The 26583-nt window shown below is 43.7% G+C and overlaps 1 protein-coding gene and 1 non-coding gene across 3 annotated transcripts in view; both read left to right on the top strand.

Annotated features, from left to right (window-relative positions):
* Window positions 1-4265, top strand: part of dnai1.2 (dynein, axonemal, intermediate chain 1, paralog 2) — a 91612-nt gene extending 87347 nt beyond the window's left edge. For both annotated transcript variants that reach the window (XM_007897127.2, XM_007897128.2), the window contains one exon: window positions 3910-4265. In XM_007897127.2, coding sequence (XP_007895318.1) covers window positions 3910-4011 — 102 coding nt within the window. In that variant the 3' untranslated portion in view covers window positions 4012-4265. The remainder of the gene's footprint in view (window positions 1-3909) is intronic.
* A 19569-nt stretch (window positions 4266-23834) lies between these two features.
* Window positions 23835-23906, top strand: trnam-cau. The gene has a single exon. It is a non-coding gene; the product is annotated as a tRNA-Met (tRNA).
* Window positions 23907-26583: the final 2677 nt, after the last annotated feature.

Genomic DNA, 26583 nt, shown 5'->3' on the forward strand with positions numbered 1-26583 from the left:
AGGCTATATAAATGCAAATTGTTGCAAATATCCAATGTTATGATTCGAAATGTTGTGAAGTGTTAATGTTTTATTTCCTCAAAATATCATAATCCACCTTTGTGGATCCTTGCCTCAAGAATCATTCTATAAATAGAAGCTGAAATTCCTCGCAATAGGAAACAATTAATAGCTGGGGAAAGGGCATCAAAGCAGATAATGAGCACAAGACCTACAAGGGAAAGATCATGACAAAGCCTTAATAAGAGGCAGAGAGGCGGAAAGATCCTGGGGATCACGACCCAGCAAATGAGCGACAGAACTACAAATTACCCTTGTTAGAGAGTAGTAATTAGCAGAGCGTTCGAGGAGGGTAGAACTGCTTAGGTTTGGGTAATCTGTGCACTGTCAATTTCTTGAGAGTAAGTATGTTGGTAAAATAATTAAAAAGGAAAACAATTTTGAACATGTGTTTTCACTCCACTTAAAACGGTTTCATTACAGTAATTGATATATGTGTGTGACACTGAGGCTATTATTCCCTCCGCATTCTTTGTGAACAGAGAGGGAATAATAATCCATACTCTAAAGGTCATTTGGCAGCTTGCTCCAAGGTGATGTAATGCAGAACATCCAGAATTTTGTAGCTCGTGTCCTCTCCTGCACCAGGCTCTGTGATCCTATCACCCCCACCCTTGCCCGGCTCCACTGGCTCCCAATCCTGCACAGGATAGAGTTCAAAATCCTCACCTTCAAGGCCCTCCAAAGCCTTGCTTCTGGGTCCTGCTAAGCCTTTTTCAGTCTGCCACTCAGCAGGCTCCACCCTGCTCCACATCCCCAACCTGGGCCATCTCACCATTGGTTGTCGGGCCTTCAGGCTCTCTGCCCTCACTGTTTGGAACTCTATCCCAAATTCCCTTCTTCGCCTTGATCCCTCCCTTGCCTCCTTGAAGGCACATCTCAAGACCCTCCTCATCAACCGTGCCTTCGGACACTCTCCTACCCCTACCCTCCCTTGCTCTCCAGCCCTCCTGATCCCAACCCCCTGCTCGGGTCCAATCCCTGACTGTCCAGCGCCTTGGGTCGTCCTACCGACGTGAAAGGCGCTATACAAATGTAATTTGTTGTTGTTCTGAGCCAATGTTCCAGGACATTGCTGATGATAGACCAGCCAGCCTGGCTTATTGTCAGGACTTGGAGGGGTAGACTAGCCTTGGGAGCAGGGATTTCTCCCCCTCAGATCCTGATAACTGAATAAATAGGCAGGTGCAAGGGCAAGCTGGACAAGTACCAGGAAGCCTTCCAAACAGTGCTCTCAATAGGAATCCATGTGGTTTTATCTGGTTAAACTCTAAGTTACCCCCAGCATATACTCTGGGCTGCCGACCTGGAACCCCAGAACCAAGCTTCTGGGACGCTACCCTGCTTGAGGGGCACAATATCAATACAAGCTGTTGTTCTTGAAGGTGTTGTTCCCTAGACTTGGCTCTTGCCTAATACTCTCAGCAAATAGGTACATTCTATTCCAGATACAGGAACATTTCCATATGTAGTTAGCATCTTTCTCAATCTGGTTTGCATACTCTTAAGCATAGTGGTGGGTTTCTGTATGTGTTAGACACCTGCTGACCAAAAAGGTACAGGGTGCCACATCCGCCCACAAATACAAAGTCACTTCCCTTTATGGTAATGTCCTAAGAAGCACTTTGAGGTGTTTTGGTAGATTCCCTAAGTGATAAGAAAAATGCAAATTATTATTTCATACACTATATGAAAGATATAGGTTGAAATAAATAATTTAGAAGCAGTTTCTTTTAAGAATTATATTTTATAATAAGATTCATTTTATAATAAGAAGTTTGAGATTGAAAAATCTCAGAGCACTTGACAGATAATTGCTGTGAAATGAAGATGTATTTTGTAGGCAAACGCAACAACCAATTTGTATACAGTCAGTGATGCCCCACAAACAGCCATGAAGTTAATGAGCAATTTATCCTGAGAATCGTTAGTCAGCATACCTGCAGAAATTCCCTTCCCTTTATGAATTCAGCATCTAATCTGAAGTACGGCACCTCCGACACTGTAGCGCTCCCCCAGTGCTGTGCTGGAGTGTCAGCCTAGACTCTGAGCTGAAAACCCTCACCATGGGGCTTCAACCCACACCCTCTGACTCAAATGCAAGAGTACTACCAACCGAGCTAGTAAATATGATTCAAGACGTTTCTAAAAGTTGGTTAGAAAAACTGAACAATAAGCAAACACACTGCAGGCTTTATAAATCAATTCACATAACGGAATGCCTGTTGAACATATATCACTTATTGTGTGGCCAGCACTAGGTAAATTATGCTAGATTGTTGCTGATATATCTGTAATGAGATTATGATTAAATTCAGTCTCAGTCTATTTTATCCTATATTTCACATTACGTCATTACCTGAAATGCTTCAAAACTGTTTTATATGTTGATTTCTCTCTGCAGTTGCCTTTGATAAAGATTTTTAAAGAAACTTTAAAAAGTACAATTTTTATATTCCAATTGCCTCATGAATTTTAAAAATTATTTTATATAAATGTCTTCAGTCAAGTAAACTGCCCTTTTTATTGCAGAAATATATCACCGTTCTCTACGCTCTCTGAAGCAATTAGCTGGCAGCATTATTCACAGGACATTTCACACACAAAAAACAGAATGCCTCTGAAATCATTCTGTTAAACTGACTGCAGTGAGAATCTGACAATGCAATGTATTGAGTTTGCGATGATATGTTGAGACTGGAAAATATCAGTAGGGAGTGGGGGATGCGGGGAGGAAGCTTATGAATTAGGCTGCCTTTGATTTATTACTATCTACTCAATGTCTCTTGGCCTGAAACATTTCTGCAGTGCATTGCAAGATTCTATATTGTCAGTAAAAGGAGACTAAAATGGTTTCTGAAACAAATAATTTAATTAAATGTCGTTAATTTTGGGGTTATTGTGAGTGGTTTTCAACACTCGCTGATTGTCATTCAAATCAGTTGCTTGAAGCAGTCTCCAAAGCTGGAAGGAATCACTGAGCCCAGCAGTGTATAAGCATTTGGCAATGACCCAAACTGAGTGTTTGATGTAGAAAGGCTGACCAGGAAACGACCAGTGGTCTCGACAATGTTTTAGCTTCTTACAACAGTGATTGATTCATTCAAATACACGTTTTGCCATAACAGTTTTTCAGTACGATACATTTTCAAAGTGTCATATCATATTGTGTTGCAAGGCAGCAAATGCTAGCTGACGAATCAATGTGCTTCATTGAACCTGTGCAAAGAAAATAACAATGTGTGCAAACTATTCTATTTCATTAGTAAGTAAGCATGGTGAGCTAGAGGATGAGTACACAGGATGCAGGCAGATTCAATCCCTGCAAAAATGCTGTTTAAGCGCTCTGAGACGCTGTCCTGTGTGAACATGCTGTACAAGTGCATGTTGTTGTTGCTTGTTTCAGTCACACTGATGTCAGAGAACTATTAGGAGTTCAGTAAAAAAGCACATTCCTTCAAAACAGGTGGTAGGAAAATAGGAGGGAACGTGATCTCTGAATTTGTAGTGATTGGTGACTGATCTTCACACTTGGATTGTGTGTTTGAATCTCATTGAGTTCACTCTCTCTTGTGCATGTTATTGAGCATCTTGTAATAGCTGAAGCCTGGGAACAGTCATTCCATCCACCTTCCCTCATGTTATTATTGATTGAAAATTAACAGAATGTACAGTCATTCACTTTACAGTATATTCTAAAACGCTTTCAGATATCTGAATGACGTTATAATGCACTATATCAAATGCAAGGATTATTATTATTATAAAATATGTAGAACCTTTTTTTCCCACCAGCAGTGCAGCCAAACTCTGTATTGATCTCAACATATATCTCCCTTTCCTTTAAAGGCAAAAAAAGGACAAGAGGTAAAACGAGGACCTGACGTGGAAATAGCCAAGCTGAACAAGTTATTGAACCTGGTTAGAGACCCTGACATAAAACCTAAGTGATCACCACTATCTGTGAGGACCTTTTAACACACATTGAGGCAACACTGTAGCTTTAATTGCTATCATTTTGAATGATAAAAGCATAGAACCTGTCACTAATAAAAGTTTTGTTGTTGGAAAAAATCTGTTAAAACACCAAATAGTTATAATGTTATTATATTTTCCTCTTATGAACAATAGAAAACTGAAGGCTTTGCTGAAATGATAGTTATCTTCCCTTAATGTATTTGGCAAATAAAAATATGTATCACTTTTATTGCCGTGATTCTTCAGGGTAGTTAGATCTATTTCTATTCTATTTCGTATCACAGACACCAGCGAGGAGAAAGCAGAGAAATTGTGTTTATTTTTCAAAATTGCATTTTTCGGGGAATTGAGGGATGAACTACAGAAACACACTTGACACAGATCTCCTTTCCCACACGCACCATGTTGAAAATTATTAAAAAGCAGAAGGGCAGTGTGGTGAACTGCCTGAGAAAAATAAGAAAAATATAGGGTTATTTCTGGTGCAGAGACTGAAGCAGTTTTCACCATCTGAATCTCTACTATAGTGGCATCATTTATTTTACTGGAGAAAGCTCCTCAAGGTTTCAAGCGGCAATTTTGCTTCTAGACACCAAAGCTAAAGCCCAAATTATACTGATTATAACCTTGATTCAGAATCATTTTCACGTTCACTCAATGACAAGAGGTTCAGTAGGAACATGGGGTAATAAACTGAAACTAAACACATCTGGTGTAAGGGGAGGGGAGAGGTCCTGTTGCTTATATCACTCGGTACCTGCAAAATACACATTCTGATGGTCTTTTTCTCGAAAAAAAACTACAAATCTTACAATTATAAACCTTGCACATTATAAACTGGAATTATTTTTGTTGTTGAGATGTGTTTTGGATACCCAGCATTCATTAAGAAACCCCAACCCCCCCCCCAATCAAATATTACATGGCACCCTGCAAAGTAAAGCTCCCTCTATTCTGTGACCTAACCCCAGCTTATAGTATCAGCTTATTACACCAGTCCTGTACTAGTTTTTGTGGCTTGAGACACTGATTGCCAATTTGTGATGAGTTGTAAGAAAATTGTGTACTGATTCAAAACTCCGCCGCCCAAATACTCACCCTCACAAAACTCCGTACCCCCATCACACCAGTCCTTGCCAGGCTCCACTGGCTCCCAATTACCGAACTGATCGATTTTAAAATCCTCTCACTCGTTTTCAAATCCCTTCATGCCCTCGCACCTCCCGACCTGTCCTACCTGCTTACCCCCCACTCCACCATCCGCTGCCTCCACTTGTTGGCTCTGGAACAACTATTTGTCGCTCGTGCCCTCCGCTCCGTGCTTTCAGCCACTACGCCCCGAAGCTCTGAAACTTCCTCCCTCAATCCCGCCACCTTGCCCCCTCCCTCACCACTTTAAAATCCCTCCTAAAGACTTTCCTTTTTAATCGTGCTTACAGTCACCTCCCCCTCCCTCTCCCCCTGGCTCAGGGTCACTCTGCTACTGTCAAGTGCTCCAGGACACTCACCCTTGTGAAGGGCATTATATAAATGTAAGTTGTTGTTGTTGATACACTAGTGTTGGGAAATACTAGGTTCAGACTTAAGAAACAAGTGTCAGGCAAACATGTTTATTAAAGGTTTGGTTCAACCCAAAGTCCCAGGCACAAATGTAACACAAGTACATTGTCACAACTACCTTGAACATTCAGTTCCTACTAATCCAGAACTCCAGCTGAAAGCACTGCAAATACATAGTCACTGCACTCTACATCCTTTAAACACTATGTGTCATTCTGACGATGTGATAAGGCACTGACTGCATCAATTGCCAGGAGTATTATCATTATAAGTTACCTTAGTGGCATCTCCCTACCTCTCCGACCTACTCTCTCCTCATTCCACCACTTGACTGGCACCAGCCTCCTCGTCCCTTGCACCGTCCGCTCCACCATTGGAGGTCGCACCCTCAGCCACTACGCCCCGAAGCTCTGGAACACTCCCTCAATCCCTCCGCCTTGCCCCCTCTCCCCTTTTTCAAGTCCCACCTGTGCTTTTCCGACTGTACTTTACGGTCACCTCCCCCTAACCCCCGGCTCGGAGTCAGACTCCACCACTGTTTAGCGCTCTGAGACGCTACCCTGTGTAGAGAGTGCTATATAAGTGCAAGTTGTTGTTGTGTCTCTAATCAGCACAAAATCAACCAATTTTTCCATGCCAACTGTTCTCTATCACAACATAACTTACATTTATATAGCACCTTTCACGTTGGAGAGATGTTACAAATCGCTTGACACTGCTGAACTGGGGATGAGGGGAGAGCTGAGGAGAATAGGGGACGGGAAAAATGACCAAAGGCACAGTGGACAACACCCATTGTGCCTGCGAGAGAATGATTGGGTATCAGGAGAGTGGGGGACTGACTGACTGGGTTAAAACGGAAGAACAAGCGATGGCGTTCAGTGCCAATAAATCCAAATTACAGCAATAGCCATTGCTTTCAGGAGAGAAGAGAGATGAAAATTCCATCCCTCCTTTTCTCACCTGCCCCCTCCCCCCAAAAAAAACTCACAAATGATACAGTATCTGGACCCACCAAAAGAAAAGATTACCTTGATACATCTGAAGGCAAGAGAAGAATGCTGCCTGTGAAGATGCCGCTTTAGCTGTCACTGTTCACTGTTGTGTTTGTGGTAGATAACAGTCGGCAGGGAGAACATTGGTTGATTTTGTGCCCACTAGGGACACTAAGGTAATTTATAATGTCAATATTCTCGCCAATTGATTCATTGCCTTATCACATCATCAAAATGTAACATTGTGGAATCCTGTAGAATATTGGTTAGAGCACTCGCCTCACACTGTTCACAACATCACAAAATTGGTTTGGATAAAGAAGGTTCTTCGGCCTATCTGATCTCATCCTTCCAGAACACTCACCCTCTCCGATCTTCCCATCACAGCATCAAGCTGTTTTTTTCTACGAGTTCAACCACCTCTCCTGGCAACCTGTTCCAGTCATTAATTACCCTCTGGGAAAAGAAAATCTGTATCTGTCTTGAAATTGCCCTTTGCAACTCTAAACCTGTATCCTAATATTCTTGGTGCATCCTAAAGTGTTGTCCTGGGGTTTCCTTTTCCAATCCCTCTATGAGGTCCCCTCTGAGATGTCAGCTCAGGAATGAAGAGCTCCAGCTTGTCCGATCGTCACTCAGCCAAACCTGGAGTTAATTTCTCTCTGCCTGGTCTGTATGGACATTTCCTTGAGCAATAAGGCCATATTGCAAACCACAACTGCTCATCCGCGTGTAGGTTTGCACATACACAATTAAGTGATGCTCTCTGGTGCTGCCGCTTCATCTTACCCACAGTGGGAAGACAATGAATCCCACAGAACTGTACGCTCAGTACATGGAGCGAGCAGCTCTGTGACACCAATATGCTATCTATCAGATTGTTTCTATATTTAAATGAATTAACATTGTTTATTTCCCCAAGGTGCCTGGCAAATGATGGAGAAATGCGTTTCACACCGGGTGGGGAGATAAGAAGAAAAGATAAAATTAGTAAGTGTTGGATATCCAACAGCGGGTCAAACGACACTTAAAATAGAAAAGAGTCATTCAAATTTCGACCAAATCTCTTCACCAGAAGCAGAACGGAGGCTGGAAGAAGCCGTTTTGTATATAGGATGCAGGAGAGGAACTTGGAGCTTGACCAGGCAAACATATATTGGAACAAACTTTAAAGATGGAAATACAGTAACCTCCTGAAAACTGGTCACTCCAAGGAAAAAGGGCTCAATGACGAGTTATCCCGAGTGGCGAGTTAGGCACATGTATAAATACATAAATGCAGCCGGCATATTGCGATGTTCAATTGACATCATGACTTAAGCGGTAGTGACAAGTGAAGCCAGGGTTTAGTTATCAGGAATTTACTGCATTATAGCTTTGCCAAAGAGGAAGTGGGTAAACTCATCCTCGTCCAGTGCTGGGCTGTATAGACCAGGAAATTGTTGGTTAAAATACAGCCTGTGCCAAATTACCTTCTAACAGTGTCAAGAGCTACAATTAAGATCAGTATCGTTGCTGAGGTGAAAATCAATGGGTTTCTGCTTCTGATTGTTCTGCAGAGACTGCTACTGAAAAGAGTGTGGATGCTAATAATCTTCGCATTTGACGAGAGTCTTGTCAAGAGTTCTCACAGAGCTTCACAGGCTATACTGTAACTGTATTTTGAGGGGGAACACGGCAGGTAACTTGCGCACAGTAATATCCCACAAACAGCCATGGGTACATCTGTGATACCATCATTACCCTAATTATTAGGCTCGACTGACTCTCCGGGGCATTGTTGGGGGAGCTATTAGCAAATTGGTTGCCATGCTTGCCTACAGAATGCACAGTCACTACATTCCACACTAAAATGCTGTAAAGCACTTATTGACGTGATGAGGGGCTATATCAAATTCAACAATTATATTATTATTACAGCTGAACATTGTGCAAACACCCATTGCCAAAACATGAACAAAGGCCACTTGAGTGAGTTGATGAACCTTAGCAACAGCAGTAAAGAGGAGTTAATTATCTTCAAGTGCGGAGGAGGAAGAGAAGAAAAGCGAATAGAAATGTATAGAAACTTTCTGCATTTTCACCCCATTTACCTCATGTCCATGCGACTGCCTGATTTTCTAATCGGACAGAAAATATAAATTACTTTTATTTTAAAATATTTTATCTCAACGTGTGACATTTTCGTTTGCCCACCTAGATTATTGCGCCCATTAAATGCTTCTATGGTCATTCTTCAACAAAAAATATACGTAGTGGATAATACTCCGCCTGTGGCGTATTGGTTAGAGCACTCGCCTCACAAGCGAGAGTACCCAGATTCAATTCCTGGCGGGGCAAAACCTTAGGCAAGTTTCTTTACTCCACACACTTCGTTTTACTGAGCAGTAAATAGGATCCCAGTTGTTAATCGATTGGCGGATCACTTACAGTGGGTAATAAACCCTTAAAAAAAATTGGTCACTCAATCCACAACTGTTTGCTTTGCGCAATTAGCTTGCACAAAATAAGTGTTTTGAGATGTCTCAACGGCTTGATAAAGCACTACGTCAAATGCAAGCATTATTGTTGTTCATAATAGTGAAACTTTTCATTTTGATGTAGTGAACTTGCTTTTCAAGTTCCAACCATGTATTAGAGTGTTCTTCAAGTGTTTATTGAACAAGGTGCCAACTCATTCCTAGCCTTAGGCAATATCCATTAATTGACTGGTTGATTTGCACAAGGCTACGCAGCTAACCCATTCCGATATCTGACTGACCAGTGCCTTGGGACGTTCTCCCAACGTGAAAGGCGCTATACAAATAATATTTTAAAAATTTGTAACTTAATAATTTTCTTGAAAATAGTTATTTCTCCTAATTGGGGTTATATTATCACACTATCTCTCCATGCTATCTCCAAAACGCCCCTGGAAATGTTTGCACTCACTGTGTAAATTATGCTCCTGGGTCCATTTCTCCCCCCACTTCTCAGTTACCCTCCCCTCCCTCAGTCACCTGTGAGAACTGCCCTGAGATTTCATCCCAAAGTGAAAGGCATTTACTAATGTAAACTGCTACAGCAGTTTAACCTCTACAGAAGTCCAAAGTGTACAATATCAACTTGCATTTGTTCACATGGGGTAGCATCCCGGAGCACTTAGCGTAGTGTGGTAGTTTGAGCACTCGTCTCGCAAGTGTGAGGACCTGAGTTTGATTCCCGACTGGGGCAAAACCTTAGGCAAGTTTCCACATGCCTCTGTTTACCTAGCAGTAAGTAGGAACCCTTCCTTCTTTCAAAGACCTTCCTATAAATACTGGAACTAAGTCAGAAGGAAATTGCCCTTTGTAGGATCCCTGACACAAAGAGGCAGGAGGCAGAGATGCACGACATTGACAAGCTCAGTGTCCCAGTTTACGTTGGGTCGATTGAAGTCCCCATCAGTGCTACCTTATTTTTCTCACATAGATTAGCATACAGTCCGAAATGGACTCCTAATATTAGCATACAGTTCCGAGTCGTTCTCCCTGATTTGGCCAGGCGGTCGATAGCAAACCCCTTAGTCTAGCCTTTTCCCTCGTTGAACACAACTAACCAGAAGATTTTGTACCATATGCTCCAAGCACCAACAAGCCACGCTTGAAGGGGGACTTGTAAGCATTGCAGATCAGACCCGTCAATGGAGTGAATGTCTCCCTAGGACAATAAACTGTATAGGATCTAATCCCCTTATCTCCCCACTACCAGACAGCAGCTGTCTGTCGCTCACAGTGAAAAAAGGGGGGGACAGAAAACAGTAGCGAGTGCATCAATAGATATATATATTTATTTATTTATATATAAATACTGTACTAGAAAAGAGATCAAAAGTGCAATTAAAGGTGGAGACAAGAGGCAGAAGGACAGCAAATTAACAGTGAATTATATAAGGTGATCAAAGACAAGATTTTTCACCCCACCGCTCCACTAATTTGCTTTATACAAAGCTAAACAAACCCCCAGCAGGGTCTTGTGATCAGAGACATGTCAGGTCCCTGGTGTCACGCATTCTGGAAGCACATAGTCTGGAATCCGACAGCTGAACAGAGGGGAGAGGTGGGGGTGTGAGTCACTTTGTTACTGCACTTTTGATTTAATACTCTGGCATAAGGCATGTTGTAAATTACTTATTCGTCATATTCTGTGAAAACGATGTCTGAATCTTATTGCCATAGGTTGTTCATATATACAGTATGTACACACACAAATACACTTTTTTTTAGATTGAAATAAAAACACCTTTTGACTGACTGGTCTCTTTAACAACAGCTCTCCTCCCATGTGGGTTTCTGTCCAGATTTCATTGCCTGACACCAATCGATCCCCTTTCTCCCCTCCTCCCTCTAGGCCCTGCCGGTAAAGCAAATCATCCCTCTAAAAGGGATTAATTCCCCACTCGCTCAAATCCACAATTGCTTTCGCAAAGTGGCATAAAGTCTCTTGATGAAATGACTTGATCCTTTCAGTCGATGCTGCCTCTCTCTATCTCTCAGGGTTTGGGTGAAATTCCCACCTCATTCCAAGGGTCAGAGTCTGTCCCTTCTTACCCCCACCATCAAACTCCCTGTCCCTTCCTTACTACACACCCCCACCTCAAAGAAAACCCCCTTGCCGTTCATCTTAAATTTTTCCTCATTAAAAAAAAATGAGTCATTCAATTCACGACTGTTTGTGGGACAATGCTGTGCACAATTGGCTGTTGTGCCTTGGGATATCCTCCCGATGTGAAAGGCGCTACACAAATGTAATCTTGTTGTGTTTCACCCACAAAATACAGTCAACCCACTTTACAATATATTCTGTGAAGCGGCACTTTCAATGATGTGATAAGGCGCTATATCAAATGCAAGGATTATTATTATTATCTATCGACCCCTCTCCTCTGTCCTCTCCTATTTTCCTCTCCCCTTCTCAACCTCAATCTGGTCATATTGGGCGGATTTCACACCCAATTGGGTGTTGTTATTTCTGTGTCAAAAAATACAGGTTGGGCAGGTACCTCATTTTTTAAAAATTAATTTAAACTGCAAAATGTGGATTTTTTTCCCTTTGAAATCCTTTCCTTATACAGTTTCAAAAAGCAGTAAAACCTAAATTGGCTAGTCTGCTTACCCAATACATAATATTAGGCTAGTTGCGGGAGTTAGTATTTGGCTGACTTTGGGCTACAGAGTGTATTGTAATTTAACTCTACTACAATAGAGTCCCGCAAGTGAGAGGACCTGGGTTCGATTCCCAGGTGGGGCGAAACCTTAGGCAAGTTTCCTTACTCCACCCGCCTCTGTTTACTTAGAAATAAATAGGAACCGGTTGTTAGTCGATAGGCAGATCACTATTCGTGGGGGAAAATCCCTCAAAAAAAATTGTCACTCAATTCACAACTGTTTGTGGGACACTGCTGTGCGCAATTGGCTGCCGTGTTTTTCCCACAAAATACACAGTGAATCCACTTTACAATATATCAGGTGAAACGCTTTGAGACGTCTCAACCACGTGATAGGGCGCTTTATCAAAGCAAGGATTTAATATATATAATAGTAATCTTTGCATTTGATATATCTCTCTATAATATATATAGATAGAGATTATTTAATATCATTTCTGGCAAACCCTGACTTCCATATTCCCTGCATCAGACCTTGAGCAAGCAATTTTCCTCGCCTTTGGTTCGTTTCTGCCCGTCCGCCAGGCTGGACGCCTCCTGAGGGGTGGAGGGGGTCTTGCAAGCTTTGTACATCACAGCGAGGAGCAGAGCCATGAGCACTGACAACATGCAGTTCAGGACGATAGCGACAATCGCTGCCGTGGACAAATCAGTGCTCATCCCTGCGAATCCACAGACAATTTCAGATATCCTTTGGAAGGAAAGAGAGGGAGGGAGGGAGAGAAAGAGAGAGAGAGAGAGGGGAGGGAAAGAGCAACCGAAAGGCGAAATGTGTCCAGTCTTTGTAGGAAGGCGTTTTTTCTTTATATGTATATATATATATATATAAAAAGTTTTCTTCTTTTCGCCCCCTCCTCTCCCGTCTCCCTCCACCCTCTCCTTTCCTCTTTTCCAGCAAGCTTTCCCCTGCCGCTTTGTCCAGCCAGCTCGGACCACACTATCTATACCCCTTTCGGGCTTTGGCTTGCAGGGTCAACAGGAGCTGGAAAGGTAACCAAGAAAGTCAGAGCAAAAAGTGGATCCACCAGAGAGGCAGAGGGGGAGATAGACCTTGAGACAAGTCCATTGGGTTCTCATTGCTGAGAGCAAAAAAACATGAAGCAATAAAACGACTTTCTCTCTTTTCTTTCTCTCTCTCTCTCACTCTATCTCTCTCTGACACACACACACACACACACTCACTAGATGTTCATCTCTCTTCCCCTCCTTGTTGCATTCAAGCCACGAGCACAGATTTAAGTAGAGGATCAAATCCCAATGGGGTTGTTGTTGGTCCTTGGTCCAAAATTGGATGCAGAAAAGCAACAGCCCAGTATCAGCAGCAGAGAGAGAGAGAGTGGTTGAGTTCTTTCAATTCCTCCTCGATCCCTTCCCCTTCTCTGCACTGATCTCACCAGACAATCTCGAAATAGTATCTATAAATACACACAGACACACAGACACAGTGTATATACAAATCCAGGGAAATCTCCAGATGTTCTCCCAGACTCCAAACAGAGTGAATGTCCAGCAGATCAGATCAGCCCACAACCAGGTCACTGCAAGTCTTCTCCACCATCTCTCTCCCTCTCTCTCTCTCTCTCTCTCTCTCCTTTCTCTCTCCTCCTCCTCCTCCTCCTCCTTCTTCTTCTCCTCCTCCTCCTCCAGCTGCTGCTGCTGCGTTGTGTCTTCTTCCAAGTCCAGGCGAAAGCAAATGTGCTCCCACTTCACTTCTCTCGTGCTTTCACTTCGCTTTTTTGTTGTTGCATCTGCTGCACTTTGGGGGGGAGGGGGTGATCTGGGATGGGGGGGTGGGGGGGGTGGGTGGGATGGGGGGGGGTTTGGTCGAGGGTAGGGCGAGCCTTCAGCAGTTAGTTTGCAAAGAGAGGCTTCCCCCACATTGCACCCTTCATTGGGTACCCAGTGGGTTTGGTGCTGAGGATGGACTGGGTGGTGGGGTTGGGGTGGATGGGGTGGGGGTGGGATCCAGGCTGGAGAGAGTGAGTGGTGGTAGAGAGGACCAGTCTCTCTCTCTCTCTCTCTATCTGTCTGCTTTGCTCTTGGCAATTGAAAGCTCCTCTCACAGGCTTACAGTCTCACAAGCTGGATCCCTAGTTAAACCCTCCCTCAATTCCCTCTCTCTCTCTCTCTCTCTCCTCCTCCTGGAGGTGCTGGTGGGTTGGTAAAGCTGACAAGTGTTATTATCACTCCTCCTCCTCCTCCTCCTCTTCACTCTCCATTGGCCAAAGCTCCTGTTATTGACATCCTGCTGCAGAGAATTGACACAAGTATCTGACAGCTCATTTGTCACTGCGTCTGTTAATCACATTTTGCTGCAATTGCAATCTTTTTTTAATTAGAATCCCCCCCCCCGGCAATTGATAATAATAATAATAATCCTTGCATTTGATATGGTGCCTTATCACATTTCCGAGACGTCTCAAAGCGCTTCACAGGATGTACCGTAAAGTGAATTGACTGTGGGCAAAACGCGGCAGCCAATTGCGCACAGCAGTGTCCCCACAAACAGTCGTGGATTGAAGTGACCAAATTGTTATTGGTTTTTTTAAGGAATTATTATCCCTGGAAAAGCAATCAGCCCATCGACTAACAACCGGGTTCCTGCTTACTGCTAGGTCAACAGAAACGTGCGTAGTGAGGAAACTTGCCTAAGATTTCACCCAGGTCCTGTGGTTTGCACTAACCACTACGCTATGGGACGCCACAATATAACTCCTATCCTCCTTGGGAGAGGAGAGGGAATTGTGTATGTGGGTGCTGTTGAGGGGGAGGTAAGTGGGGTCTCTTTGGAGCTGAACTGTTTGGCAGAAAGTCAAAATCGAGTCCACCTTCGGTGGCGGTCTTGGTAGTCCGGTTCCTGAGCCAGGCAGGTCCGCATTATTCCAGGGCACTGCTGATGACAACACAGCCAGACTGGCTCATCGGCAGAACCTGGAGGGGCATACCAGTCACTGAGAGCAAGGATTGCTCCCATTTAACTCCTATTAACGCTGCAAGCCAAAATAGGGTGGTCCTCGCTGGACAAACAGTGAGAAAGCTTGCAAGATAGCGCTCTCAACGGCAAGTTATGCAGTTTTAGCTGGTTAGACTCCAGCACTCGTGGTCCCCCAAACCTCGGCTCTTGCCAACCTGCGCTTAATGCTCTCCGGAATTAGGGAAATTACAGACACGGGGAAATGTCCATGTGTAGGTGGCATACAGAACGCTCAGTTTGATTTGAGTACTCTTAAGTGTGGCAATTGTTTTCCAAATATACTGTAAACAAGGTAGAAAATTTGCACAAAACAATCTCCCACAAACAGCTGTGAACTGAATCTGGACGATTGTTGGCCCAGAGACAAACCTGGTGACTCCCTTCTTCCTTTTTGGTATCTTAAATATGCACTTGAATGGGCAGATGGGATCTCGGTTTAATGGACCCTGCCTCTATTTGGCAGGGCATTCCGCATCCCAACAACCCTCTCCAGCAAGGAATGGGAATAGAATGGTTAGCTGCAGTGGAGCAGGAGGAAGGACTTAAATAACCTGCTTCTGTGATTTCCATGGTTCTACACTCTCAACTCACAGGCTGTGCTGACCCTCCAATGGAAAGCTAAGGGTACACCGCATTGTTGGAAGTGTCGTTCTTAGGATCAGATATTAAACCAAGGCCCCGTCTGTTTGTTCAGGTGGACATTAAAGATCCCAAAAACTTCAAAAAGAGAAGGGAGTTTCTGCCAGTGCCCTGGCCAACAATCCCAAATATAATTGTTTTTTTCTGATAGCAGAGAGGAGAGTGCGGACAGGGAGCTAGGGACAGGGCAAGGGTTAAAAGTATCAGAATGTTGGCAATAGTGGAGTAAAACCAATACAATACAAACAGAGCAGAGCATTCAAGTCATGATGCTAAATCTTCATTTCGCTGACTTTCATCTGTTCTTCATCAAGGATTCTCCTTTGTATTGAAAAGGACGTTTGCTCAGTTTCTGTTCCCAGACACTTCATTCTTCATTGCCCAAGCCGAACACCTACAAACTTTGTTGCATTCACACACTGTGACTTAAACAGTAAATTGTCTTGTCATGGGGACTTTGATGTTCGCCAGTACAGACAGCCTGGATGTTAGCTTAATGTCTTACCTAAAGCACAGTATCGTGTCCCTGCATGTCCTTCATGCCCTCGGTTCCACCATTGGCGGCTGCACTTTCGGCCACTGTGACCTGAAAATCTTCCTCTATCGCTCCGCCTTGTCCCTCTTTCTCCATCTTCAGAGTGCACGTGAACACCTTCCTCTTCGACTGTGCTTACGGTCACCTCCCACCCGGCTCGGTGTCGTGCTCTGCCACAATCAATCGCTCTGAGACGCTACCCTGCACGAGGGGCGCTATATAAATGCAAGTTGTTGTTGCATCTCTGGCAATGCAGTTCTCCCCTTAGGGCTGCGTTGGGGTGTGTTTTGCAGCTGTACGAATGATGCGGAAAGTGTGAACGAAGGGCTGTCGTGGTTTGCAGATGTTACAGATGTTCTTATTCACTTTGTGGGTTTGTGGGATGCTCGCAGAGATTGAGATTTAATGAGCCATTGGTGCTTGAGGAGTTGCATGGGGACTCGAAGTACGAGATGCCCCTGCACGAGATGCACGGTGAATGGTGCCTTCTGTGCCGCCAGGGCTATTCCAAGCCTGACCAGCGCAGATCACTGGCTTCCAAAAAGCCATTTCTCGGATCACAGCTAATGTGCTCAGGCACTCAACCAGCTTCTCCACATGAGAGATCTGTTCTCAAATAAGGAAACTGTTTCCACTGGCGGGTGGGTCGGTAACCAGAGGAGACAGATTTAAGACAATTGATTTAAGATAAAAGCAGGATGAGTCCCTCCAGGGAGAGAGTGCGCATTCCATTCCAGCAATCTATCTCTGAAATTTCCATGCGTAGGTGGGATGCATGGATTTGTCAGCTTGGTTTAGATAGTGCACATGTGTCAGACACCCGGCTGACCAAAAAAAACACCCAAAACAATTTGACTTCAGGAAACTCCGAAATGCAACTTGATTGAATAAAATCGAGAAACAAAAGGAATTTGTTTAATAATACAGTAATGGGCTTTCTAAGGTTTAAATGTACTTTCCGCAAAATCCTGTTGAGAAAATAAATGATAGTTAAAATGGATTAAAAATAAAATTGGCAACTGTGCTACTTGCCCAGCTAGGGCCATGCTTTGGCTTGAATATAGGGTGTGGGGAAGTGAGCCTTTGTATCCAGTGGTAGAGATGGCTCCAATGGTCCATGACATGACTTCAAAATTGTAAGTTCTCAGCTGTTAGAGGGGCTGTGCTGTTGTTCACAGATTGGCTTCCACATTTGCTAGAAACACAGAGTCAATAGCCAGCTACAACAGCAATAGCAATAAACCTTGCATTTGATACAGTGGTGTGTGGCCATTTCTCCACAAAATACACAGTCATAGGAACATAAGAAATGCTGGACGATAAAAAGACCAAGGTCCATCTAGTTCACCTTCCAGGCGGTCGCATGCACATATTTCCTATGTACTATATCCCATAATGTTATTTCTTAAAAGAAAGCTATTGAATTTGGGTTTGAAGGAATCAACATTTCCTGCTTCAACTGTCTTACTGAGGAGCCTGTTCCATAGGTTTACAATTCGCTTACTGAAATTGTTTTTCCACTATATATATGTAATATATATATATATTTAATGGGCATTTCTCTCACAAAATATACAGTCAACCCGCTTTACAAAATATTCTGTGAAGTGCTTTGAGACGTCTGAATGATGTGATAAGGTGCTATATCAAATGCAAGGATTATTATTATATATAAAGTTACAATCAGCCAAATAAATAAAAAAAACAAGGGCATTGAAAGATGCTGGGATGCAGAGTTTAAAAGGCCCTCCTGGCAGGGAGGAGGGGAGGCGGTTGGGGAACTCATCTATATTAATGATGGATGTATATTCTCTTTTCTCCAATTCAATAACAAACAGCTAAAAATAATTTAAAATAAAACCTGCCTCTGATTCCAACATATTACATATTTGTGGAGTCCTGTAGCTCAGTGGTTAGAGCACTCGCTTTGCAAGTGAGAGACCTGAGTTCAATCACAGGCAGGTCAGGGCGAAACCTTGGGCAAGTTTCCTTACTCCACACGCCTAATAATAATCCCTCCAAAAACCAAAAACAATAATAAATTGGTCATTTTCAATCTAAGATTGTTTGTGGGACATTGCTATGCGCAATTGGCTGCCGCGTTCGCCCACAAATGTACAGTCAATTCACTTTACAGTGTGTTCTGTGAAGCGCTTTGGGACGTCCTCCCAACGTGAAAAGCGCTATATCAAATGCAAGGATTATTATTATTATTACAACTTTACAGTAAAACACTGTGAAGCGCTTTGAGATGGCCTCCCTGAAGCGATAGGCATTGTATCAAAATTAAGGATTAGTATTGCACCATTGAGATGTATCAAAATGCTTCACAGGATTTTAATGTGAAGTGCAGCAATTGTGGATATGCAGGCAAACACTTCAACCAATTTGTGAACAATGTCCCACAAACAGCCAGGAAGTAATGACAATTTTTTTTTACCTGGGGCACTGTTGGCTAGGATGCAGGAAAAACTATCATCATCATCATAATAATGATAATCCTTGCATTTGGCATAGCACCTTATCACATTGGAAGGACATCTCAAAACACCTCACATAAATTTTGGAATGACTGTGTACCTGTAGGCAAACACAGCAGCCAATTGCACAAACAGCTATGAAATGAATGACTTACTTTATCTGGGAGTTTGTTGGCCAGGACACCAGGAGAAACTCCCTTCACTTCTCGAATGGTGCCGTAGGACCTTTAACATTCACTTGAACAGGCAGATGGGACCTCAGATTAACATTTCATCTGAAGGACAGAACCTCTGGCAATGCAACACCCCTTCCAATACCCCCCCCCCCCCCCGCCCCCCAACTGCATTGGAGTGTCAGTTTAGATTGTGTGAGTCAAGTCCTGACGTGGGATTTGAATCCACAACCTTCTGACTCAGAGGTGAGAGTGCTACCAACTGAGCCAGTATTGCCTTGGGATCATTTTGACATTCATCCGGGCCGGGGTCCCTGTGCAGTGCTTTGAGGTATGATGCCATTCGACACCAAATGCAGGCAAATCTGGGTGAAATGAGTTGTTCAGCTTGTGGCTGTTTATGGGGCCTCGTGGGTGTAAATATAGTCTCCGTGTTACAGACGCTCCAGTTGACAGTAATTATTGCAAAGGGCTTGCAGGCATTTTGACACGATAAGCAGGAACTATACAAATGTCTTTGCTTTACAGGCTGTCCTTGCTGAGCGATCATTAAATCCTATCCTCCAGCACAGGATGAGAACCAGCTTAGTCATTCGCCCTGAGTTCAATTCAGTCAGGGTTTGTGGCAGATTTTTGGCTGCTAGTCCATGAATACCATTAATTTAGAGTCCACTCATATCAGGCCTCAGTTGTCTCTTTCTCTCTCTTTCCCCCCTGTATTGTGGAGGTTTATAAGGTTGAATTTCATCTCACTGAGAGCAGGGATTCTTTCCACTCGGATCCCGTTACTGCTGCAAGCCAAAGCCCTAATGTGTAGGGTAGTTCCAAACTGGACAAGCAGCTGGAAGATTCCCAGACAGTGCTCCCAATGATAAATTATAGAGTTTTAGTTGGTTACACTCCAGCAGTTAGCCCAATGCACATGCTGAGGTCACCAAGCCCCTCCATGTTCTGCCAAGCTATTGTCAAAGATATTCCAGTCCCGCCTTCCTGTTCAGGTGGACAATAAAGATCCCACAGCATTATTTTGCCCCCACCATCTGGAACTCCATCCCACAGTCCCTCTGCCTCGCCCCCTTCCTTGCCGCCTTCAAGACCCATCTCAAGATCCTCCTCTTCGATCATGCCTTCAGCACCCTCTAATCCCTACCCTCCCCGCCCTTCACCCCTCCTGATCCCGACCACCAGCTCGGGTGCGGATCCCTGACCGTCCAGCACCTTGGGAAGCCCTCCTGACGTGAAAGGCACTGTACAAATGTAATTTGTTGTTTGTTTGTGGAACGAGGCAGGCTGGAGTACTGTGAAGCAGCCTGATTCAGGCGCTAGACTACTGAGCCCACCAGAGAATACACTCAATTCCAGTCTTCCAGCACTAGCCATGTTACCTTGGAGCCTCCTCAATCCGAGGCAATCCTGCTTACCTCCCTGCCTTGGGGAAAGGAGGGAATTTCAAATCAGATTGTAACAACAACCCACAAATAAGCAATGGTATATGTTGTGCTTCTTCACACAGAGGATGGTGAGAATGTACAACGCACTCCCTGAGAATGTGGTTGAAGCAGAAAGCATTAACTTAATTTAAGAGGAAACTTGATGCAAACATGAGAGACAAGGGACTACAGGTTAAAGATGAGACATCTAGGTGTGGTTGACGCTGGTGGGGAGTATAAATACAGGCACAGATTAGTTGAGGCAAGTGGTGTTTTTAGGTACCATATGTAGTTCTATGTAGTTCTGTGTAGGAGTACCATAAAATAACACTTGATTTTGATAGGGCATTTATTACTTTAAAGCTTCTCGGTGCAACCAGCTAATATGCAGCACATTGATCTTGCTCAGGTCAATTTGCAGCACAGAACTCGAGGGCTTGAAAAATAAAGAGCATATCTGGATACGAGAGATTAAATGGCGGTAGCAGATTTCACAATCTGTTCCCACCATCTTGAATCACAATGAATCCTATGGAAGATTTAACATGACATCTTCATGGCTCAGGCAGTGGGCTAAGGCACACATGAACTCTAAGTAATAATAATATAATAATCCTTGCATTTGATATAGCGCCATATCACATCAATGAGATGTCTCAAAATACTTTACAGAATATACTGTAAAGTAAATTGACTGTATATTTTATGGGCAAAACGCGGCAGCCAATTGCACATAGCAGTGTCCCACAAACAATCGTAGATTGAGTAACCAAATGATTATTATTTTTTTTGAAGGGATTATTACCCCCGAAAAGCGATCTGCATTGACTAATAACTGGGGTCCTACTTACTGCTGAGTAAACAGAAGTGTGTGGAATAAGGAAACTTGACTATGGTTTTGTTTTGTCTGGGAATCAAACCCAGGTCCTCTCGCTTGTGAGACGAGTGCTCTAACCACTATGCTACAGGACTCCACATCCTTCTGACTCAGAGGCGAGTGTGCTACCAACTGAGCCAGGCTGACACTCTCTGACTGATTGACTGACAAGAACATTCAGTGTTCCTCCCAGAAATAATGCTCAGAATGTCTCCTGCAGCTAAACTTGACCTTGTGTACAATGAGTGTGTTGGGTTCTGTCATTTCCATCTGACTCGGGACTTAGATTTATCTCTTCCGTTTAGTCCAGGTTCTGGGTGCTTGAGTGATATAAAGTTTCCCTTGTTTGTTTCCCACTCACCCAGCATGTAGAGACAATTGCCTTCTTATGCCTTCTTATACCAAGCATTCATACCATGCTTTTCACCCACAAAATACAATTCAATCAATTCAATTTACAGTGTATTCTGTGAAACGTTTTGAGACGTCTCAATAATGTAAAATGCGCTATATCAAATGCAAGGATTATTATTCTTGTTATTATTCACTGGGAAAAGGATTCCTTGTCACGTCCCAAAGGATCCCCTGCATCACAAGCACATTGAGGGGAAGATCTCTGTGCAAGTAAAGCTTTTTAGAGTAGATGAATGTGGTTGCTTTTTCATGAGAAGCTCTGTTTCATATATACATACATTCACATGCGCGCGCACACACACACACACACACACATACATACGGTGATGAGTTTCTGGATGCATAAGATACCGACTGACCAAGGAAAATCGTACCCACAAATTATTGTGTGGATTGCATAGGGCATCGGTTCTGGGTTGTGATGGACAGACAATAGGAATGTTTTCTTTATCCTGAGGATAGCAAATAACTGAAAGGGTTTATCAGGTACAGGCCAGGACTCAGAGACTCATTAAAGTAGCTATTTGATGCTGTGACGTGACAACAGTAGTGCGAGGTGGAGGTGTGGAGTTCCAGAGAGTGTGGGCAGAATGGCTTTGCTCGCCTGCTGATGATGGGGCGGGGGACTTGAAGCAGGCTGGTTTGAGGTGAGTGGAGGGAGGGGTTGCACTGGTAGGGTACAATGGTAGGATGGGAGGGGTGGTGAGGTCATGGAGAGATTTGAACGTGAGCACTAGGATCTTGAATTCGATCCAAAGGGGGATGGGGATCCCAATGGAACAAAGTGAGAATGGGGGAGGGGGGTGGCGGTGGGGGTGGTGATAGTCTCTCAGAGTTTGATGCAGGAGAAGACATTGGCTGCAGAATCCTGCAAAGAAGAGATAAAGTAAGGAGCAAAGTGATTGGAATTACAACAACAACAAGATTCCATTTATAGAGCGCCTTTCACGTCGGGAGGACGTTCCAAGGCGCTGTACAGTTGGGTCAGGACCCGAGCAGGGGGGAAATGGTCAGGGTGAGGGGAGGGAAGGGAGGGGACGAGGAGGGGTAGAGAGTCGAGAGGGGAGCTGAAGGCACGGTCAAAGAGAAAGGTCTTGAGACCGGCCTTGAAGGAGGAAAGGGAGGAGGCGGCGAAGGCACTGGGGGATAGAGTTCCAGAGCCTCGGGGCTGAGAGGCTGAAGGTCCGGCCACCGATGGAAGGGCGGCTGGGGCGGGGGATGTGGAGCAGACCGGAGCCAGAGGAACGGAGGGCAGGTAGGTAGGGGGATAGTAGGTCAGAGAGGTAGGAGGGAGCAAGGCCGTGAATGGCCTTGTAGGTGAGGATGAGGATCTTGAATTGTTTTTCTTTAGGGTGGGAGGGAAAAGGGGAGACTTTGGATTGAAGGAGCTTTAATAGAGTGGTGAAATATAACGCAATCATTCCCTAGTTTGGTAAAGTTATTCATTTTCGCGGCTCGGAGCTGAGTAACTGCAGAGAAAAAGATTAATTTGACAAGTTTATATAATGAACACAAGAACATTTGAAATTGCTGCAGAACATTGGGTGGAATAACAAGAGGAGCCCGTTTGAAAGCCATGATAATGGGGATGTGCGTTTTATGAAATCGACCTTTGTGGTTGCTTACAGTGCATAAATGCCCAAAGTCTGCATTGTGTGCAAGCCCAGAGGTCTCATGTGGACTAACTAATGCATGCAGTACTTTACGCTGATTCAGCCTCTGATGGTTAACTCTTCATAGGAAAGTCTGTTTGGAAGAACGTAAGGAAGGGCAGAACAATGGAACAAGACATCACAATAATAACAATAATAATATTAATAAGATAAGGTGATTATTATTATTATTAACCTTGCATTTGTTATAGTGCCTTTCACATCAGAAAGACGTCCCAAAATTCTTCACAGGCCGTAGTGTAGAGTGGAGTGACTGTGTATTTGTGGATGAAATGCCCACCGCCAGTTTCCACACAGGAATATCCCACAAATAGCCATGGAGTGAGTTACCATTTTTATTTAAGGGATTGTCGGTCAGGACACCATGAAATTTACAGTATGGAAGAAAGCCAACCGCCCCATTATATGTTCCATTAACCTCATTTTGTTGCTTGCTCCTTCCCCTCCTTCAAAACACCTCTTTGACCTCAATTCTGGTCGTCAGACTCCACCACTGTCAAGTGCTCTGGGACCTTACCCTGCATAAAGGGCGCTATATAAAGGCAACGTGTTGTTGTTGTCTTTCCCCTCCCACCCCCCGGTTCCCACCCCCAGCACGGGTGTCCGTCCAGCGCTGTCAAGCGCTTTGAAACGTCCTCTCGATGTGAAAGATGCTGTATAACTGTAAATTGTATTGTTTTATCCCGTACATACTCCTGCAAATTACTCCTTTGTAACATTATAATAATAATCCTTGCATTTGATACTGCGCCTTTCACGTTGGAAGAACATCTCAAAGCACTTCACAGGATATACTGTAGATATCATCTTAAGCACTGTGATAGGCTTTTGCATAGGTGCATAGGACTCCTTCTACGTAGGAGTCCTGTAGCTCAGTGGTTAGAGCACTCGCCTCATAAGCGAGAGACCTGGGTTTGATTCCCGGCAGGGCAAAACCTTGGGTAAGTTTCCTTACTCCACACGCCTGATAATAATTATTCAAAAAAAAGATAATAAATTGGTCACTTCAATCCACGACTGTTTGTGGGACACTGTTGTGCGCAATTGGCTGCTGCGTTTCGCCCACAAATTTACAGTCAATTCACTTTACAGTCTATTCTGTGAAGTGTTTTGAGACGTCTAGAAGACGTGAAAAAGCACTATATCAAATGCAAGGATTATTATTATTATAGGTCAGCCGCCCGCTTTCAATAAAAACACTCAGTTCTCATGGGGGAATGCTCTCTATTTATCTAAGGCTGGATTATACTAGAGTGTTTTTCTACAGGTGCGTGCTGATGCGTTTTTTTCTGAATGATACAATACCCCTCACAGCACCCAAACAGACCCGGTTTCCCTCTAACCGTTTGAGAGGTTAGTTTTTCTTAGAAAAAAAACATTGCAAATCTGAATGTCGCAAATAGCACATTTTGCAGCTAACGTCATGTGTCGAATCTCCCTGCTGATCCACAAAGTTATAAAAAGAATTAAAAAGGGATGTGAAAGAACACTGGCCTCTCGGTGGCTTTAAATCATAACAAAGACACCTATACTGGTGTGCGACTCAGAGAGAAGCACTAATCTCTGCTGTATGGTTCTTAGGGGTGTGAGAACCCATTATCAGCTGTTACTCTCTTCAGAGAAAAAACCTTTGTTTTCAGTCAGTGGGTCTGACACATTGCATTATATCCCGTGAAGCGCTTTGGGACATCATCCTGATGTTTAAGCCCTCCGCGAGGCTACCATGCGTGAAGGGCACTACATAATGCTGTAAAACATAATAATAATGCTTGCATTTGATATAGCACCTTATCTTGTTGTTGAGATGTGTAAAGGGGTTCACAGAATATATTGTCAAGTGTATTCTGTGGGCAAAATGTGGCAGCCAATTACGCACAGTGTCCCACAAACAGCCATGGATTGAGTGAACAATGTTTTTCTTGGAGGGATTATTACCCCCGGAAAGCAATTCGCTAATCGATTAACTACTGGGTTTCTACTTACCACTAGGTAAACAGAGGCTTGTAGAATAAGGAAACCGAGTCCTCTTCCTTGCGAGGCAATTGTGCTAACCACTATGCTATAGACTTGAGAAGCACTCTGGGACATCCTACTGACGCAAAAGGCGCTGTATTAAATGTAAGAATTATTATTGTGAAGATTATTTACCAAGATATGTCCCATCTTGAGACTTTTCCGGAGATAGTCTGTCTGGGCCACTAGTCCCCAAAGAGAGGAATGACATTGAGAAGATGTGAGAGGTTTGTAAGGTTGAATGCTCTGCTGTAAAACAAGGAAGCTTGCCATTAGATAAAGCTACTTCCTTTGCTTGTCAAGCTCCCCAACCTGAATATTAATGGCCCTGGGCAGGGCAAAATCTTAGCAAGTTTCCTTACTCCACACACCTTCGCTTACCGAGTGGTAAGTAGGAACCTGGTTGTTAGTTGATTGGCGGATAATTATTTGGTCACTCAATCCACGACTGTTTGTGGGACACTGCTGTGCGCAATTGCCTAACATGTTTCGCCCACTAAATATACAGTCAATTTACTTTACAGTATATTCTGTAAAGCTCTTTGAGACATCTCAGCGACATGAAAGGCGATATATCAAATGCTATGATTATGATCGTGATTACGATTATTATTATTATTATTTATAAATGGAATCTTGTTGTTGTTGTTATTAGTCTTTTAAGTCTTGCCTTAAAACCTGTGGAGTCATTTGAGACATCTCACCGACGTGATAAGGCTCTGTATCCAACACGATTATTATTTTTTCTGCCTTGGGGGAGCCAGGGACCACTGTACATCCTGTCATCTGGGGCTGTTTGAAGGATACCTCCACAACATCCCAGCCTGGTCTTCACCCACTCAGAACATACAAAGTTGTAAAATAGCTCAATTCACTATCAGCACATTACAAAAAAAATCTGGGGATTGAATGTTAAAATCTGCTTCAGGCTCTCTTTGCTCTTCAGTGAGCTGGTTAAGTATTTTTAAAATGCCATTTCCGACTGTCTTCTTGACATCTTTTGCAACCATTACAATATGATTAATAATAATAATAATCGTTGTATTTGGCGTAGCGCCTTTCAAGTCATGAGGATGTCTCGAACCTCTGCACCCGATTTACAATAACAACATATTACACTCGTATAGCGCCCTTCATGTCGGAACGATGTTCCCGGGCGCTGGACAGTCAGGGTTTTTTGGACGTGGGATCAGGAAGGGTGGAGACAGGAGGGTTGGGGGTAGGAGGGTGGCCAGAGGCACGGTCGAAGACGGTACTTGAAGGAGGCAAGAGAGGCGATGAGGCAGGGGGATTTTGGGATAGAGTCCAGAGTGTGGGAGCAGAGATAACCAATGCCAACCAATGCCCGACAACCAATGATTTACTGTGAAATGTGATCACCATGTAGGTGAACGCAGCAGCCAATTTTAATAATAATAATAATAATAATAATCCTTGCATTTGATATAGCGCTTTTCACGTCGGGAGGACGTCCCAAAGCGCTTCACAGAATATACTGTAAAGTGAATTGACTGTATATTTGTGGGAGAACGCGGCAGCCAATTGCGCACAGCAATGTCCCACAAACAGTCGTAGATTGAAAATGACCAATTTATTA

Source organism: Callorhinchus milii, unplaced genomic scaffold (genome assembly GCF_018977255.1).
Source record: "Callorhinchus milii isolate IMCB2004 unplaced genomic scaffold, IMCB_Cmil_1.0 Scaffold1, whole genome shotgun sequence".
In the NCBI taxonomy this organism is placed as follows: Eukaryota; Metazoa; Chordata; class Chondrichthyes; order Chimaeriformes; family Callorhinchidae; genus Callorhinchus; species Callorhinchus milii.